General features: G+C 46.1%; 1 protein-coding gene across 7 annotated transcripts in view; it reads right to left on the reverse strand.

Annotated features, from left to right (window-relative positions):
• Nucleotides 1-19,854, reverse strand: part of LOC105496389 (TOX high mobility group box family member 2) — a 203,196-nt gene that overhangs the window by 55,786 nt on the left and 127,556 nt on the right. For all 7 annotated transcript variants that reach the window (XM_071079261.1, XM_011766770.2, XM_011766772.3 and 4 more), the window contains exon 3: nt 11,837-12,082. In XM_071079261.1, coding sequence (XP_070935362.1) covers nt 11,837-12,082 — 246 coding nt within the window. The remainder of the gene's footprint in view (nt 1-11,836; nt 12,083-19,854) is intronic.

Here is a 19,854-nt window from a genome sequence, read left to right on the forward strand (position 1 = left end):
ATTTAGATGAGCTGTATTTGTCTTGCTGCCTTTTATAAAGACTCCGAGTTCTAAATGGACAAAGCCACAAGATGAGAGAAAGAGAGCTCATGAGACTGACTTTTTATTATCCAGCCAGAGCAGGGGGAAAATGACTCCAATAAATCTCAAGTTTTATGTGCTCCAGACATTCTGCCGAGCCAAAGATGGCTTCTCAGCAATGCCGACGGTACATTAAAAGCTCATTTTCCCAAACATGGTCCTGAATATGCACTCGGAGGAAAGAGCCATTACACCCAGTAATATCGAAGCTGCAGCTGACGAATGTCACTGTGATTTTCCCTGAATTCTCCCTCATGACTCAGGAGCAGCTCTCAGAGTTCATACCCTGTTAGGCTTGGCATCCTGCCTGGAGTGGAAGTTAAACACCTGGCCCTTGCACTCAGCCTCGAGTGCTCTGATTAGGAGCCCAGCAGGGGGTGGAAAGGGTGGGTACCAGAGGGCAGCTGAGCGACCATAAAATATCACAAATTGTTTTATGAATTTCAGCGGAAGGGGTAGTGATCAGGTCTGAACAGGGAGGTCCACGCAAATAGGAAATTTCTTCCTCTCAAGCTTTCCCACTGTCTTCTGGCCCCCAAGGCTACCACCTCCAGGAAGCCTTCGGTGCTGGGACTGTCCTCTGAGCTCAGCACCTCTTCCATTTCTTGTTTTAAGCTGCAAGTGCCTCACACTTCATTTTGAGATTATTTATGAATACGAATGGCTCAACTCAGAGCTGGGCAGATAAAGCGGGTCTCCATTTTGTCCCACTCACTGCCTTGCTCATTCACTGATTCACTTTGGAAGGCTGCATAGGCTAGATATGGAGAGCCCAGGCTGGGGAGTCGGGCTGCTTGGGTTCAGTTCCTGGCACCATCATTTTGATAACTGTGTAGCCAAGTCATTTACCCCTCTGTGCCTCTGTTTTCTCATCTGTAAAATGGCAACAATAACAGTACCTCCTTCTCAGGGTCAAGGATTAAGTGAGATTATAAATAGAAAGGGTTTAAGTAGGTGCCAGTTCCATAGTAACTGCTAAATAAATGTTACATGACAGTTATAAATAATTCACCCATTCGTTTAGGAAAAGTTCACTGAGAGGATACAAGGTCAAATAAGGTGTGGTTCTTGACCTTCAAAGGCCAAGGTGAGGCACCTGGCCCCGTGGGCATGAGCAGTGCTGCAAGGGGCTGGCCATTGTGACATTCTTGGGGACGCTCCACATGGCACTGAGCTGCCCACGTCAGCTCTCGCCTGGCACCGAGGTGGTGAAGCTGAAATAACAGCCACAAGGAAAGTCGGGTTGACGCCAAGCTGAAATCACGGCCGCTGTTCCCTGCCCGCCACTCCTAGACAGTGAGCACCCCAGGGCATCTTTCAATCTTCTGCAGCTTAGGCCGCTACTCAGCAGACAACAAAGGTTCACCCCATACTCATATTCAGCCAGGCAGGTGCAGGGAGCACTGGGCTTAGAGTCAGAGGCCCAGGTTCAAGTTCCAGCTCTATCCTTTTTCTGGCTATGTGACCCTGGACACGTAATTCCCTTCTCCCATTCATTAGTAATTAACAAACAGACATTGAAGGCCACCTGCTAACCAGGCCCTTTGCTAGATGCTGGGGCCAGAGAAAGACACAAGGCCCGGGCTCAGCCTTCAGGCCATCCAGGGGCATTTACCGCCGCTGGTAAATGCACAACTACATATTGCCATGAGTTCAGACTGATCCCACCTTAATTTACATTTCTGATATGTTGTTCATCATGGTTTTCTGTGTTAATCTTGCCTTTTCAAAATATTTCATTAAAATGCTATTTTTATCTTGATGACTGAGTTTTTGGACACACCCTTAAATTTTACGGTTGAGGCACGAATTGCACATGCCTCACCCTAGTTCCGGCCCAGAGCATCCAGGCAGCCTATGTGAGAAGATGACTTCTGAACTGGGTCCTCGTACAAGAACAGGAGTTCACTGGGTGGACAAGGGGGAACAGCCTTCTCAGCAGAGCGAACAGCTGCGGAGGCTCTAAACCAGGGGTGACTTTCTCCCAGGGGATGCTTGGCAATGTCTAGAGACATTTTCCATTTTGATTTTGACTACGGTAGCGCTACTAGAGGCCAGGAATAGCGAGTAGAGGCCAGGAATGCTGCTAGACATCCTACAAGGCACAGGAGTCCCCCAGTAACAGAGAAGTATCCCACCCAAAATGTCAGTGGTGCCGAAGTTGGGAACGCCAGTGCTAAAGAACACAGGTGGGAAACACCATGGTTTAAGATGCTGCCTCAGGCCAGGTGTGGTGGCTCACGCCTGTAATCCTGGCACTTTGGGAGGCTGAGGCAAGCGGCTTGCATGAGCTCAGGAGTTCGAGACCAGCTTGGGCAACATGGTGAAATCCTGTCTCTACTAAAAATAAAAAAATACAAAATAAAAGAGATGCTACCTCAGCCTGATCCCTTGGCTCCTTTAAGCCTCAGTTTCTGCATCTGAAAAATAGGTACCCTAACGGTTCCTAGCTTAAAGGGTGCTGGGAGGAGGGAATGGCGCCAAGAGTCTGCAGAGCAGGTTCTCAGTGAATATCTGTGCCCCCTCCTCTCCCAGTGTGAACACATCCCAAACCGCAGAGCAAACAGTTCTCAAAAGAGACAGCGTCCCTGGTTCCAGAGAAAACTGGGACATGCAGAAGAGCATGTTTTGTTCCTTTCCGACCTTTCTTATAGGGAAAACCATGAATCTTATCTCGTCAACAAACGTGATCCTGTTCACGGAAAACCAGCCAGTGTGTTAGCTTATCACTGGCCTGAGTTTTAACAGGGAGTGAATTTTTATGACCGAGTTGTAAACCTTTGCAAAAACCATTTTTAAACTAAAGAACGCTGACAGATTCTTAACTACTATAGCTGCTAAATTAAGCATAAGGGATGGGATGGGGGGTTTACGAAAGAAAAGAGAAGTGCCCTAAAAGAGTTAGTGGAGGTAAAATAATGTTCATTAAAAATAGAAAAACAAACACATACAAAAAAATCTTTTGTGTTCAACTTCACACTCGTACATCATAATGTTCCAGTAAAAGGCCATTTCCCCCTGAGATAATAAAAGAATTGAATTTTTCCTTATCGGTCATCTATTTTTCTAGCCGAAGCTATTACTCCTGCTCTGGGGTTGCTAGGCAACAAGAAATATTAATAGCAGCTTTTATTAGCTTAGCTTTTGCAGCCGAGTACCAGAATGAGAAAATGGGAAACATAAATGTGTTACATAAATCTTTCAACCTTTCAGAGCCGGTGTTAGTCTCTGTTTCCATAATGATTTATTGAAGTGATGGTTCATTTATGAGAAAAACGAGTTCAGGGTAAGAAAACGGAGCAGTCCCCTGCAGGAGTGTTTGAAAATAAATAATTATAGTAGGGGAGCAAAAGCTGTTTAAAGCCATTTTTCTGAGTTTTATAAAATGTAAAAAGACGTATTTCTTTCGCTTACTGCCTCTGAAAAACAGGGGCCAGGAGTTTCATCTGGACTCTGATAAATACAAAGGAAGCCCTGGGTCTCTGGTTACCACTGTTTAGGACCCTCACAGACCCGTTTGGGAGATCAGTGCTCCCCCCACTTCCATCCCCAGAGGGACGTTAGACAAAAACATGGCACCTTGGACAAGCCCAACTCAGAGGTGCCCCTGGTAACCTCCTGCTTCGACTAAGATGGATCCTTCCCTTGGTCACGATGCCAAGAAGCAGTGCATCTTGGGCCCCCGCTTTCTTGGCAAGCAGTGGAACTGTCACTTCGCTATTGCTTTTAAGCTCTAAGCCCTGACAGAGGTCCTAGTGTAATTAATATGCCTTCCCCTGTCTGTCCCCAGCTGGGGGCCCTCCCGCTATCCCCAGCCACCTCAGCCTCCAACAAAGTTGGTAACCAGCAGGTCAGCCTGGATAAACTTAGAGATGAGGCTGAAGCCACCCCAACCCCGTCAATGAAGTGGATAAAGTAATAAACAGAGCAGCTTACATTTACCAATTGCCTACGTGTGACACTTCACCTGCATCGGATCGCTGACTCTTTATAAACTCCTATGAGGCAGGTAACAACATCTCCATTTACAGATGAAGAAACCGAGGCTCAGGGAGGATCAACCCCTTGCTCTGGGTCACAGCGTTGGGGGTAACGAGGAGGGGAGCTGGGATTTGAACTTAGGTCGGCCTGACCACATAGCCTATGCACCTGACTACTAGATGATACTGTATGCCAAGAAACCAAAAATGCACAGAGGAAACCCAAAATGTCATCACGGTAGGTTACAAAATTAGCTACACATTCTTGCCTCTCTGCGTCCACGCCCTCCTACGATGTGACTCTACCATTTCTCTCTTCAAGAGGTAGGATCTATTTCTCCAGCCCTTACTCTGGGATTTGCCATGTGACAGGCTTTGACCAATGCGTCAGGGGCAAACAGGATGCGTGCAGAGGTTTGAAAAGTACTGCACATTGGGGTATACCCTCTCTTGCTACCCTGGGCACCCTGTGTCCATCACCATGTGAACGATACTAGGCCACCATATGATGAGAAGACACACATCTCTCTTCCCCCTCCCCCCGCTTTTTTTTTTGAGACAGTCTCACTCTGTCACCCAGGCTGGAGTACAGTGGCATGATCTTGGCTCACTGCAACCTTGGCTTCCCTGGTTCAAGTGATTCTCTTGCTTCAGCTTCCCGAGTAGCTAGGACCACAGGTGCAAGACACCATGCCCAGCTAATTTTTCTATTTTCAGTAGAGATGGGGTTTTACTATGTTGGCCAGGCTGGTCTTGAACTCCTGACCTCAAGTAATCTGCCCATCTTGGCCTCCCGAAGTGCTGATATGACAGGTGAGCCACGATGCCCAGCCTTGAGACATAAACCTCTCATCATGAGATATGAGAGTGACCAAATCGTTTTCCTTTGGTCTCAGCTGACACTGAGTCAACCATTGCAATGTCAATAAGGCCATTCTAGAATAAGCAGCTGCAGGCAGGCTGTAAGCTGGACCTCAGAAATCACCTGAATCAGTCCAGATCAAAAGAACTACCTCGCTGACCTGCCGAATAATGAGAAATCATAAGAATTTATTGTTTTAAGTCACTAGGTATTGGGGTAGTTTGTTACACAGCAAAAGCTAACTGATACAATCATAAGACAAGACCAAACCAAAAATGTTATGTATTAAGAGTAATGAAACGAATAGGTTGGACTAGGGGGTCCCTACTGCCCCCTGTGTTTCAGAAGACCAGAGGACCAAGGGTTGAGGGTCTTATTTCCTTGTGCCTGTAACTCAGGAGGGCATTCCTATGTCTCAACTTGTGAGAATCTAACAGGGATAGACCATGCCTTCTTTGGGGAGGAGGAAAGTGGCAGGGAAGAGGAGAGAGAAAGGAGATTGGAGGGGAATAGTTCAGAATAGGAAGAAAATGGGGGAGGTGTTAGGAGGTATATCGAGGATCTCCCAGAGTCAATACCCAGACACTGTCCCTAAGTCCAACGCCCTGCCCCCAGGATCAAGTCCCCACTCCAAATTTTAAGCCCTGCCCCCAGGCTCTGGGCACAGGAACCATCTCTAAAGCAAGGGGGTCAAGTGGCAACTAAGGTACAGCTCAGCCCCCTTCCCAACAGCCTAGCTCAGAGCACCAGCATGGAAAGGCTCTTCGCTTGGGGTGGGGGACCCTGGGCCACAACCCCTAGCCCTGTGTGAGCAGCACGAAGGGCCTATCCTGGCAAGATGCTTTGGGACAGGGACCTAGAGCACAAAGGATCTGAAACACAGCACTAAGTACTGCGTTTGATAGGATTTGAGCCCCCCTAGGCCAGTGGTATGTGTGATGTTGGTAGTGGGGGGACTATTGAACTTCAAATCCATGTACTTGTCTAGTACATCACTGCTAACAAAACAATTATACCCATTTTCCTATTTGTGAGTTCACCAGAGCTGAAATCCCAATCCCCATTTCATAGATAGGAAAACTGAGGCTGGGAGAGAAGTAACTTGTCCAAGATCCCAAAGAAAGCAAACAGGAGTCAAAGCTGGGAGGAGAATGCATGAATGACACCTGCATACCTCTCCTGCACTAAGTGAGTCCCACAGCAAGACCACACAGCTCCAGGGACCCACAGGGCTTGGTGCAGGAAAAACCCACATTTCCCTGATCGCCAGAATCTATGGCTACGGTCGGGGGAGCTTTGCCAGAATTCATTTCTGGTTGGGTCCAGCCTCCATCTGCCGAGGCTCTCCCAGGAGTTTCTCTGGTCTCACAAAAGGTGCAGGTTCCCCAGGAATCTGTCTGGGAACATCCAACTCTGTCATCTCCCAGGGTAATTCCTCTCCTGGGTAAGCCAGGAGCATAAGCTCGAACATTTCTCAAGCACGACTCCAAAATAAATGATTTCAGACTCAACAGAAGCAGCTTAATAAATTCCACTCTTAGAGTTTCTTTGGGTATTTTAGAAACTGATTTATACATACAATATCTCTCTCGAAATGAGACAATCAACACAGGATAAAATTATTGAGTTATGAAAATCAGGGTCAGACAGAGGTGCAGTACTTTAAATTAAACTGGCAAAATATATCTTTCATACTAAATTGACTCTTTTTGTCTTGGAAATGAATGTTTAATCAGTTAAGATGCTCAAGTGGAGGGAGAAACCTTAAGCATATTTAATTTTGTAAAAGGGGTTCGATTCCAATACTGCACATGACTCCTGCTAGCTGCCATACCTTTAAACCAGAAGACTAACTCCCACACATGCATGCAAGGCTGAACAGGCCAGGGCAGGGGACCAGAAAGAATTGGTGGCCTCTGGGATCAGAGCCAAAGGGGCTTGGCATTTATGAGATGGCTGTCAAATGCCTTGGCCTTGCCCGCCTCTCCAGGGATGACATCCTCAGTGTATCTCAATCTGTGCAGACAATGCCTGAAGCACCCTGGCCATCAGCACATCCTCTGTACCACCTGTGACTCTGCAGCCGGGCTGCACCATCCCTCAGTCATCTGGTAAAACTGAGAGGTGGATAGATGACAGGGGATAGAGCTGGGTTTGCATTCTGACCTTGCTGTTTAGGAGCTGTATGACAGTAATTCATTCACCAAGTACTTATAGAATCTACTCTGCATCAGGGGACACTTCCTCTAGGAAGTGATAACCCCACATCTAAGGGGCCTCTTCCGGGCACAGAGCACCACACGCTGATGTTATTAGAGAATGTACCACAGTTTAGAAATCGGCTCTTCACCTTCTCTCCATCGGCACCAGGCGTCCCTCAAGGGCATCTTGTAGGTCCCAAGCCTAGAACAATGCCTGTACCTAGTGGGTGCTCAATGAAGGCTGTCACACAGCTGAGGATCACTGTGGTAGGTTGAAAAATGCCCCCCAAAGATATCAGGTCCTAATCCTTGGAACCTGTAAATGGTACTGTATTTAGAAAAGAGGGTCTTTGCAGATGTGATTAAGGATCTTGAGATGGGAGATTATCCTAGATTATCCCCAAATGCCCTAAATGTCATCACAAATGTCCTTAGAAGAGGGGCAAAGGGAGTTTTGCTGACAGAGGGAAGGCAATGTGAAGACAGAGGCAGAGATCAGAATGATGCAGCCACGAGCCAGGGAAGACCAGCAACCCCCAGGAGCCGGAGGAGAAGCAAGGCTGGGTTCTCCCCGACAGCCTCTGGGGAAAGTGAGTTCCTCTTGACACCGTGATTTCAGCCCAAGGAGACTGCCTCTGGACTTCTAGAGGTGTGACAGAATAAATCAGTTTTTTTAAGCCCCCAAGTTGGTGGAAATGTCTTAGAGCAGCTGTGGCACACTAATGACCTGCCACGTTGGGGTCTCCATCCCTTCATGATAGTATTATCATGATCCCTCGGTTTGCTTCTTGGGGGGATTATGCAAGAAAACATTTGAAAGCCCTCTGCATGGTGCTTGACACCCAGCAAGTGTTAACACCAATTCCAGCGTCACCCACGTAGCGTGTATGCCCACGCACATAAAGCCACGCCCCTTTGTCCTGTGGTTCAGATGAATTTAAAAACTTCGTCTTGAAGAGCCCCTTGTCTCTCTTCACCAGATAGTCCCAACACATGTACATCTTCTTATCTGGTTTTCCCAGTTGGTCCGGGTGCCCTCCCCTGGGTAATAGAGTTTGGCTTATCTTTCATGACATAAAGAGGGAATATAAAATTCAGTGAACCCTTGCAAAGTCTGACTAATGGAAGAATTAAGGCTATCTGAATTTGTGAAGCCTGTTAAACATGAGCTAGTTTTAAAGAAAATCTGGGAAGCGACTGCGAGTGCCTATTTGGATAGAGCCCAACAAAAGCATTTCCTAGGAGGGGAGATTAGGGGGTCATCTTTGATAAAAAGATAACATGCTTTGTAATGATCAGAGCTATTATAATCAGGTGGCCCTACAAATGTACCTGAGGGTGTCTGCAGTCTGCTCCTTTAGGTAAATGAGACTTAAGGGAAAACACTGCCATTTAGTTACAGTGGGAATTCATTTTTACTACAAATAACAATAGCAAATGCTCATTGAATGTTTACTCTCTGCCAGACATTTGCTAAGACTTTACATACATTATCTCTGATACACTTCATCACAATCTTCAGGTGGGTACGATTATGATTCCAAGACAAGGGAACCGAGGCTTCAAAGGTGAAGCCAGGATCTAACTCGGGTGTCAGGGATCAACCACCACCCCACACTGCCTCCATTCACCCCAGTACCAAAGGCAGCGACACAGTGGCCCCAAACTGTAGCCATGCTCACCCCTGCACCACATCCCTGCTAGCAGATGACAAGGTGCTCACCTGACCCTGCTCTCGCTTGTATCACCATAAATCCCAAACAGGGATGGTCCTGAGCAGTAAGGTTCCTGCTAGAAAATGAGCCCGGTAAGCAAGTAAGGTACAAACATTCTAACGAACTGGAAACCCATTTATGCCTAGTGTTCCATTATTGAAATGCTAAGCATCTGGGAGTTATTTATATCCTACTGCTCAAGTTCATTGCCAAGGTCTGAATGCAAAAATTCAAAAAATTGCAACCTCAGGCATAAATGGGTTAAAACCATTCCAGACATGGCGGTGTGAGTCTGAATCGCTAGGTTTGAGAGAGAGAAGAGGAAGCTGAGGACTTGCATTATTGATGGACCCACCAGGAAAAAATTTCTGCAGAAAGGAGCATCCATTTTCATTGAACTCTTTCGTGAGAACCAAACACTATAAAATGTGGATCTCAAGTTGGTTTCCTCCCATCCTCCTTCCCTTCCTTGTCTCCTTTTATTTCCCACCTAGCTTCAAAAACAAACAAAAAAAATGTGACGTGCCTTACAAAATTACACAGAGGACACCAGCTTTTTTAAACAAGGAAGTTTGGTGGTAATAAAAGAAGAGTAAACAAAATACAGTTGAGATCGTTTGACTACAAAGCCACGTCCTAAGGTCCCAGGGGTCTGCCAGAATTGGGCCACAGATTTGACTGTGGCTTCTGAAGAGTCATGGTAGAGGTAGACACAAGCCACCCCAAACCATGAGATTCTGCTAGGAAAATCAACTAAGCAGCCCTCCTCCTGTGCCACAGGTGCATGTGTGACTCAAGATGACAAAATAGTGAACTGCTTCCTCCTAGACGTAGTGGTCTGTCCAGCGATGCTGTCATGGTCCTCTCTGCCAGAGATGTCAGGGAAGATGCTGGCTGCCAGCAGCCATCAAGCCTGTTGTGTGGAAATGGGCCTTGTGACACTGGTGGGGTTCCTGGATTGACCCATGCCTGAAACCCTGTATCCACTCCCTGGATATTTCACACTCTTTTGCATAAGTTTGAGTTTGGTCCCTGTCACTTAAAAATGAATGTAAGAGTCATGACTAGTACGTAATATTAAGTGTGAAGGGAAAAATAGCAAAAATAAACACAAGTCCCAGTTGTTGAGAAGCAGCACTAGAATTCCCTTAAGGAGATTTTTTCTATGGTATTAAAAAAAAAAAATGCTCTACTGCTCTACCATTCTTCTATAGATTTTGATGGCTCAAATCAGCCATTATTACTTTTTTTTTTTTGAGACAGGGTCTTGCTGCGTGGCCCAGGCTGGAGTGCAGTGGCACCATCTCGGCTCACTGCAACCTTTACTTCCCAGGTTCAAGCAATTCTCGTGCCTCAACCTTCTGAGTAGCTGGTATTATAGGTGTGTGCCACCATGCCTGGCTAATTTTTGTATTTTTAGTAGAGACAGAATTTTGCCATGTTGACCAGGATGGTCTTGAACTCCTGCCCTCAAGTGATCCGCCCGCCTCGGTCTCCCAAAGTACTGGGATTAGAGCGGTGAGCCACCATGCCTGGCCTCAAATCAGCCATTCTAAGGATATATATCTCCTTAGAATGGGATTCAGGACCCTTATGATGCAGGCCCTGCTGAGCTCTTTCATCTCCTCTCTCTCTCCTTCACTCCAGGTCCTTCCTCTTTATCCCAATAAAAAGAATGAACCACATACCATTCCCAAGCATGGCACGAGCACCCTTGCTGCCCTCCTTTTGTACCTGCTATTCCCCTAATCTGGGAAAGGTTCTTTCTTGCCTTCGTCTGCCTGCTACATTTTTACCTATCCCATGAACTTTAACTCAGTAATCACCCTCTTCTCTGGCAGCTTAAGCAAGATACAATTTTTTTAAATTATATGATTCCATTTCTATGAAATGTCCAGAATAGGCAAATTTATAAACACACAAAGTCAATTAGTGGTTGCCTAGGGCTGAAGATTTCAGGGGGTGGGTTGGGAGTGACGGCCAAAAATATGATGTTTCTTCCTATTGTTTTTTTGAGAAAGGGTCTTACTCTGTCACCACGGCCCTGACCTCCCGGGCTTGAGTGATCCTCTCACCTCAGCCTCCCAAGTAGCTAGGACTACAGGTACATGCCACCACACCTGGCTAATTTTTTTGTTTTGTAGAGACAGGGTCTTGCTATGTTGCCAAAACTGGTCTTGAACTCCTAGACTCAAGCGATCCTCCTGCTTCAGTATCCCAAACTGCTGCGGTTACAGGCATGAGACACCATGCCTGGCAATACAACATTTTTCTTTTCTTTTTGTGATAGGGTCTTGCCATGTTGCCCAGAGTGCCGTGCCTTTTTACAGGCACGATCCCACTACTGGTTAGCAGGGGAGTTCTGACCTGCTCTGTTTCCGATCTTGGCCAGTTTACCCCTCCTTAGGCAACCTGGTGGTCCCCCACTCCCAGGAGGTCACCATATTGATGCCAAAGCTAGTGCAGCCAACTGATTTGCATAGTGCACTACAGCCCAGAACTCCTGGGCTCAAGTGATCCTCCCACCTCAGCCTCCCAAGTAGCTGAGATTATAGGTACACACCACTGTGCCTAGCTAGTGGTTCCTTATGGGGTGATGAAATGTTCTAAAATCAATTGTGTTAATGGTCACACAACTCTGTGAATATACGAAAAGCCATTAAGTAGTATACTTCAAATGGGTGAATTGTATGGAATATAAATTATACCTCAATAAAACTGTTAAAAAATAAAAATGAGATTATCCTATTAATAAATAATGCAAATCAATACCGAGATATTGTACCCAGAGCTCCAGAAGGAAGGAGCGTGCTGACATTAGATTTCTCTCCATGCCCACCCGCCGTGTCCCACAGACTCCCACGCAAGCAAACTGCTGAACCCAGACCCTGCCCATGAGTAGAGGGTTCTTATCAAAACATCAACATTCTTCTGCTTCCCTCTCAACCCCCTCCCTGCTGTCATCAGCAGGAACTGCAGCAGGTGACAGGGACTCACCGTGGGCAGCTGGCCCGACAGCAGGTGGCTGTCCTGTGCTAGCATGTTGGATACCATGATGGCTGGGAGGTCCATGGCCTGATAGGAGTAGGCAGGGAGCAGACCGTTGGGGGTGAGGCCGTGGCACAGCGAGTGGTAGCTGGCTTCGTGGTCCCCGAGGTGCAGGAGGGATGGCTCAGGGAGGTTGGGAGGTGTTATCGGGGGGATCTCATAGTCTTCGTTGTTCTCGCTCTGGCTGTTGAAGGTCTAAAACATCAAAAAGACATGTTGGTGGGGGGTCAGTGCCTTACAACCACAGAACACACCCAACAACATCAATGACAGCAACGACAATAACGATAGCAACCCTGTGGCAAAGGAGAGAAGGGATGACGCCTCTGCAAAGGCAGAGGGTCAAGACGGTGCCCTGACTTGGTCAGACTCCTGCCCTATCCCCAAACAGATGTTTCCTCCCACCAGAGGCTCTGCACACAAAAGCCTGCCCTCCTGGAGAATGGGGGCCAGCTTCCCATGCTTCTCTCTGGTTTCCCACCAGATCTGGCCATCACAGCCCACCTTGGATCCATCTTTCCGGCCCACCCATTTCACAGACGGGGACTCAGGTCCAGGGAGGAAAGCAGTCCATCCAAGGTTGGGGGAAGAGTTGGGAATGGAGCTGACGTGTCCTGATTCCATTCTTGGTGATCTTTCCAAGGAAGCCAGGCCATTTTCTCTTGTGCTCCCAACACTCAGCCCGGGGCTTCTCAGTCTTTCCCATCTTGGTAAATGGCACAAACATCCTCGCGGGAGCACAAGCAAGAAACCAGGAGTCACCTGGGCACCTTCCCTTCCAATACTTCCTTGTTTATTTTCTCCCACCTTGCCAAACTGTCCAGGAACCTCCAGGACAACGCTGAATAGAAATGGTGAGAGCAGACATCCTGGCCTTTTTCCTTACCATAAAGAGCTCAATATTTCACCACAAAGGATGCCATTTGCCACGGCTTCTTTGAGGTATTCATTAGCAAGCTGAGGGACCTCCTGGTGGATCAAAGTGTGTGGCTTTATTAAAATCGTGCACGGCTTTTCAATTTTACCAAATTCTTTCCCCCTGCATCTACTGACAGGTTCAAATGACCTTTCTCCTTCAATTCAGTTAATGTAGTAAACATGTAATTTGGCTTTCTAATGGTAGATCGATCTTGCATTCCTGGAATAAACCCTATTTGGTCATGACATATTATTCTTTTTATAGATTGTTGGGTTTTGTTGGCTGATGTTTTGTTTAGGACTTTTGTATCAGGTTCACAAGTGTGACTGGCCTGTAATTTTCCTGTCTCATACTGTCCTTGTTGGAGTTTTAGTACCAAGGGTACATTGGCTTGAGGAGTCATTCTTCCATTTCTACACTCTGGAAGAGATTAGACCTAGCAGAAGAGAGATGTGTCAACTGGAAGATAACTCAGAAGAAATTATCGAGAGTTCGGCATAGAGGGTCAAAAAGGAAATATGAAACAGAGTTTATGTGCACAGCAGGCAGAGTAAGAGTATCTAATGGATGCCTGTTCAATCAGCATTCTGGAAGGAGAAGAGAGAGAGAATAGGTCAGGGGAGAACTGAGGAGATAATAGTTGAGAATGTTCCAGAACAGAGGAAGGATATCAAAGGTAAATCTAAAGGTAAATGTTTTTCACACTTTTTCTTTCATTTTTCAAATGAACATAAAATAACGGTACATACTTATGGGATACACAGTGATGTTTTGATACAAATAATGCATAACGATCAGATCAGGGTAACTGGCATATCCAGCATCTTGAACATTTATCATTTGTGTTGGGAACATTCAATATCTTCCTTCTAGCTCTTTCAGACTGTATAACTACATAATATATTGTTACCTACAGTGCTAAATCTTAATCAAGAAATATACATAGAGGTGGGGGGAAACCTAAACCACAATAGCATGTAAGAAATAACATCTTCTAGCATCACCGTATTGTTTGTCAAGAGTGTGTGTTAAAATAGTGAAGGTCACTGAGCCTGTCACAGGACCTGGTTGGTGGTGGCCAGTCCCAAGTGTCTGCTGGGTGAAGTCACTGAGCAGTGGGGATAGCTGGGTATGCGTACAGCCTGTGGCAATGGCAGAAAGCACAAGACACCTAAATTCCATGGGGAGGAGCCCTACACTACCCTTTACGGTGGTAGACCAGACTGAGAGGGTAAGTGCCTTGCCACCCTGGGACCCACCACCGGGACCCAGAGCCCATATGGCCCTTTGCTCATTGCCTCCCTCTGCAGGGCTGCAGTGGGATGATCTCACAGATGAGCAAACAGTCATCTGGGAACAGGCCATGACCGTGCCCACCTTCCTGCTTCACCTTCGCCTTCTCTGTTCTCATGCTAGGGTTCCTCAGGCTGTCCTGAACTCCCCTCTCTTCCTGCCCTATGCTGCCTCCCCAGGTGGACCTCAACCAGTCTGGGTTTCGATTCTCATCTAGGTGCTGCATGTACCCTCCAGCCTTGGTTACTCATCTGAGCTCCAGGGCTGAGCCCCTCCATGCCCAGTCAATGTTCTCATTTGTTGATCATAATACCCCTTCCCCTGCCGTGCCCCTGTGTCCTCCCCATCTCATCAAGTGACACTACCTTCCATCTAGTTCATAGAACCACGAACCTGGGAGTCACCCTCCGGCATCTCTCAAATCCAATGAAACGCCTCCAAAATATCTTTAAAATCTGTTTCTCTCTCACTGCCGCTATCCTAGTCCAGGCCACCACCACCTCTTACCAGCCCTTTCATTGGTCATTCTGGGCTGCTCTATTCTCTTTCTGTAGCCAGAGTGGTCTCTATCAAGATGATCATCACAGGCTGTCAATCCTACATCAAATGGTGAGCTCCCCACTGCCTTCAGGATGAAGTCCATAGTCCCAGATTCAGCCCTGGAAGTCCTTGCATGGCCTGGCCCCGCCACCCCTCTAACCACAGTGACCTCTCCTGCCTCTGGGCTCTCCCCTATGTGGTTCCCTCTGCTGGACTGCTCCGCCCACCACGTTGTCTCTCCCATGGCTCCTACTCATCTCTCCACAATAGATTTTGTTTAAATGTCTTCCCTGATACTCCAAGGTAGATAAAACCCCATTTCACACACCCAAGATCGCCCAGAATTTTTCCTTGGAGGCACTCATCGTATAAGTAGTTAACTGACTTCTTGTGTGATTATTTGTCTGATGTTTAATGTGAGTTTTACTCCCTATATCCCCAGTGCCTCGGTCAGAACCTGGCACAGAGTCGGAACACAAAATAAGAGCTCAGAAACAATAAGTTGACCTGTAATCTCAGCACTTTGGGAGGCCAAGATGGGAGGATTGCTTGAGCCCAGGAGTTTGAGGCCACTCTGGGCAACATGGTGAAATCCCATCTCTCCAAAAAAAAAAAAAAAAAAATTCGCTGAGTGTGGTGCCATGTACCTGAAGTCCCAGCTACTTCGGGGACTAAGGTGGAGGATCATTTGAGCCCAGGAGGTCAAGGCTGAAGCGAGCTGTGATTGTGCCACTGCACTCTAACCTGGGTGAGAGAGTGAGACCTCATCTTAAAAAAAAAAAAAAAGAGTTGAATTGCCAGCCAGGTCCTGGGGTGGACGCCATAAACATGCGTCTCACTCAAGCTTCATAACTGCCCTGGAGGTGGGAACTACTGTCCCTATCACATAGGAGGCAGTGTGGTGCAGTGGTTAAGAGCCAGGCAGCTTGGATTTGCATACTGGCTCTGCCACTTACTGCCTGTGTGTGTCTCTGGGTACATTACTTACCCTCTGATACAGTTTGGATATTTATCCCCTCCAAATCTCACGTTGAAAAGTGACCCACTGTTACAGGTGGGGCTAAGCCAAAAGTGTTTGGGTCATGGGGCAGATCCTTCAGTAGTGGCTTGGGATCCTCCCTGTGGTAATGAGCAAGTTTTCGCTCTATTCATTCACGCAAGAACGGGTTGTTTAAAGAGACTGGCACCTCTTCCCCTCTCTCTCTCATTCTTTCTCCTGCCATGTGACATGCCTGCTCCCCCCTTCACCTTCTGCCAAGAGTAAAAGCTTCCTGAGGCCTCATCAAAGCTGCGCAGATGCAGGGGCCATGCTGATACAGCCTGCACAGCCATGAGCCAATCAAACCTCTTTTGTTTGTAAAAGATCTAGTCTCAAGTATTCCTTTATGGCAATGCAAAACAGACTAAAACACCTTCTCTGTGCCTCAGTTTCCTCATGTGTGAGAAAGCGGGTAATGACAGTATGTATCTACAGGGCTGCTATGAAGAGTCAACAAATCAATAACATGTAAGTTTCTCAGGACAATGTCGAGCACACAGTCAGTGATGTCAGTGTTAGTTATTGCTATCCTTGTTGCCCTTATCTGGAGTTTCAGAGATGGTGGGGACTTACCCAAGGACACAGAATAAGTAAACAGTGGCACACTGGGATATGGGGGACAGGGACACAAGCAAAAGGTAAGTAGAGTCAAAATGGTTGCAGGTGGTCATGAATACTCTGATACTATGGGGGGACACACACACAAGGGATTGTATAGGAAGCATCAAAGGAGTAGAGTCTTGCCTTAGAACGGGCAGAGGGGTTGGGAAGGCTTCCTGGAGGTGGTGACTCTGAAATGGAAAGCTAGCAGTGGGACTCCACTTTCTGGGGTGATACGACATCTGTGGCTTATTGCCACCTAAAGAAAATCCGCTCCCAGCCCATCTCGTGGTCAGGTTGAAGACACACATCACCCTGTGGTGCTCAGACCCGTGTTATGTGAGTTAGGAACATTCATGAATGAGGATCTTGAGCCAGTGAGCTGCTGTTTACTTATTCTGTGTCTTTGGGGAAGTCCTTTAATTGTCTTGTCATCAGTGCCTAGCACAGTGCACAGTAACGACTCATGACAACACAATAAATGGGCACGGAAAATGGGGGAATGTCCCAGGCTCTAGTTTCAAACCACAGCTGTCCTTCCCAACATACTAGACACCCCTCAACCACCTGCTGTTCCTGTGTTTGACTGCCACCTCCCTCTTTGTCCCTCAGCATCTTTACAATAGGTGCTGGCACAGAGCAGGTGCCCAGTGAATGCTAAGTGATTGCTCAAGTCCATTCCTTTCCGTCAAAAAACAAAACTTCAATCCACTGGAACTGGCCCAATTGACCAGAAGCCTTTTGGAAAAATAAGCATATGCTGCATCAAAATATTGGAATCACACAATTATGACAATTCACTTAAAGAGGCAATTAGCACACTTAAAAATAACTAAGCATGCAAACATGAACATGCCTCTTCTGAATGCAATCAAATCCTACATGCACGACACTGAACATAAAACAACTTGTCCTGAGTACCTACTATGTGCCAGGCACTGAGCCCAGCATGTCCATATACATTCTCCATTTAATTCATACATGTTCTGTAGAGAAGTGATTATCTTCATTTTGCAGATGAGGGACATGGAGCTTAGAGAGTAGAGGTGTCACATAGCTAGATCTTGGTTGTGATTCAGAGCCAGGTCTTGTGACTCCAAACCCAGTATTTTCCTACCAAATTGGCCATTCCAAGGTGCCTAATTTTCTCTCTACCACTGGCATTCTCATGAAAATATAGAAAGAGATGCCAATTCGTGAGAGCTTTCCCAGTTAAAAATATCAGTAAAATCTTACAGGAAATCTGGGAAGAGTTACCTCTTCCTTTCCACTCATTCTTTCTCAAACCCATTCCAATCATGTTTTCATCCCACTTCTACCAAAACTGCTTAGGAAGGTCATCAATGACCTCCATCTTCTTAAATCCAGTGGTCAATTCTCAGTCTTCATCTGGCCATCTTACTTGACCTTATCAGTGGAATTTGATATAATTAGTGCATCCTCCTCCCTGGGAACAAACTTCTTCACTTGGCTTCTAGGACACCAGAGATATTGGTCCTTCAACATCACAGGCCATTTATTCTGTATGTCCTTTGTTGGTTCCCATTCTTCTCCTTAGTCTATTGATGATGACATGTCCCAGAGCTCAGATCTTAGACCCTCCTCTAAACACACTCACTCCCTGGTGCTCTCATCCAGACTTGTGGCATTATGGACCATCTGTATGCTGCTGAGCTCCAATTCTTACCTCCAGGCCAGACCTTCCCCTGAAATGCAGACTCATATAGCCCACTGTTATTTGTCCTTCCCTTTAGATGTTAATTGATATCTCAAACAACTTAACACATTTAAGAGAGAACCTACCCCTCCCACAGTCTTCTCCACCTCAGCTAATGGCCACTCCATCCTTCTGGTTGCTCAGGCCAGAAACCAAGGTGTCATCCTTGACCCCTCTCTTCCTCTCACATGCTACACAAAATGTGTCCAAAAATGCCATCAGTTCCACTTTGAGCTATCGCCCTCTTTGCCCTGGGTGACTGCAGCACTCTCCTTCCTGGCCTCTTGGCCTCCCTGCCTCCACCCTTGCTAAGGTCCATTCTCACCCCAGGGCCAGAATTACCCTGCTAAAATATAAGCTGTGCTCACAACCCTCTAGGGCTCTCCTCACTCAGATAAGGAACAATGGCCCCCACCCCATGCTATGTAGTGTTGCTTTCCCCAATCCCACATGTCCTTTTTTACCTCTCTGACATCATCATCTCCTATTCCTCTTGTTCATACCACTCCAGCTACTCCAGGCACATTTCTGCCCCAGCGTCTTTGCAATGGCTGCTCCCTCTCTTTAGAATACTCTGCTCTCAATATCCACACAGCCTACTGTTCTTTTGCCATTGAATGGTCTTGACACCCCTATAGAAAATCAACTGGCCATAGATGTATTGGTTTATTTCTAGACTCTCAATTCTATTCCATTGGTCTATATGTCTGTCCTTATGCCAGTACCACATTGTTTTGACTACTGTTGCTTTATGGAAATTGGGAAGTGTGAATCCTCCAGCCTGTTATTTTTCAAGATTATTGGTGTTTTCAGGCCCCCTTGCAATTCCATATGAATTTGAGGATCAGATTTTCCATTTCTGCAAAAAAGACCAGTGGAAATTTGATAGGGATTGCACTGAATCTGTAGATGCTCAGATAGTATTTCCGTCTCAACAATATTAAGTCTTCCAATCCACAGACATGGATATCTTTCAATTTATTTAGACCTTTAATTTCTTTTGGCAATGTTGTGTAGTTTTCAGTTTAGAAGTTTTTTCCCCTTCTTGGTTAAATTTATTCCTACATATTTTATTCTCTTAGATGTTATTATATATGGAATTGTTTTTTTTAGTTTCCTTTATGGGTTGTTCATTGTTGGTTTATAGAAACACAAGTGATTTTTCCATACTGACCTTGCCTTGAAACTTTGATGAATTCATTTATTAACTATTTGTTATAATTTTAAGGAACAGCAAAATTTTACACCATTGGAGGAACCAAAGTAGAAGAAAACAGAACTTTATCAATCTAGAAAAATCTGCGAAAAAAATAGGATTGAACTATCAAACATAATAAAGAATATTCATAAAATGGCAGCATTAAGACTAAATATTCATAACACAATAGGAATGATTTCAATTGCTTTATTAAAAGACAAAATATTTTTATTAAAATACATACAGCATATGATTTATAATAGACATGCCTAAAATAAAATGACCTGTAAGATTAAAAATAAACAGACATTAGCCAAGCGTGGTGGCTCACGCCTGTAATCCCAGTACTTTGGGAGGCCAAGGTGGGCAGATCACCTCAGGTCAGGAGTCCAAGATGAGCCTGGCCAACATGGTGAAACTCCATCTCTACTAAAAATACAAAAATTAGCTGGGCATGGTGGTGAGTGCCTGTAATCCCAGCTACTCAGGAGGCTGAGACAGGAGAATCCCTTGAACCTGGGAAGTGGAGGTTGCAGTGAGCTGAGACTGTGCCACTGTCCTCCATCCCGAGTGACAGAACGAGACTCTGTCATAAAATAGATAGATAGATAGATAGATAGATAGATAGATAGATAGATAGATAGAGCAGGCCAATAAAAAG

The sequence above is a fragment of the Macaca nemestrina genome, chromosome 15 (genome assembly GCF_043159975.1).
Source record: "Macaca nemestrina isolate mMacNem1 chromosome 15, mMacNem.hap1, whole genome shotgun sequence".
NCBI lineage: Eukaryota > Metazoa > Chordata > Mammalia > Primates > Cercopithecidae > Macaca > Macaca nemestrina.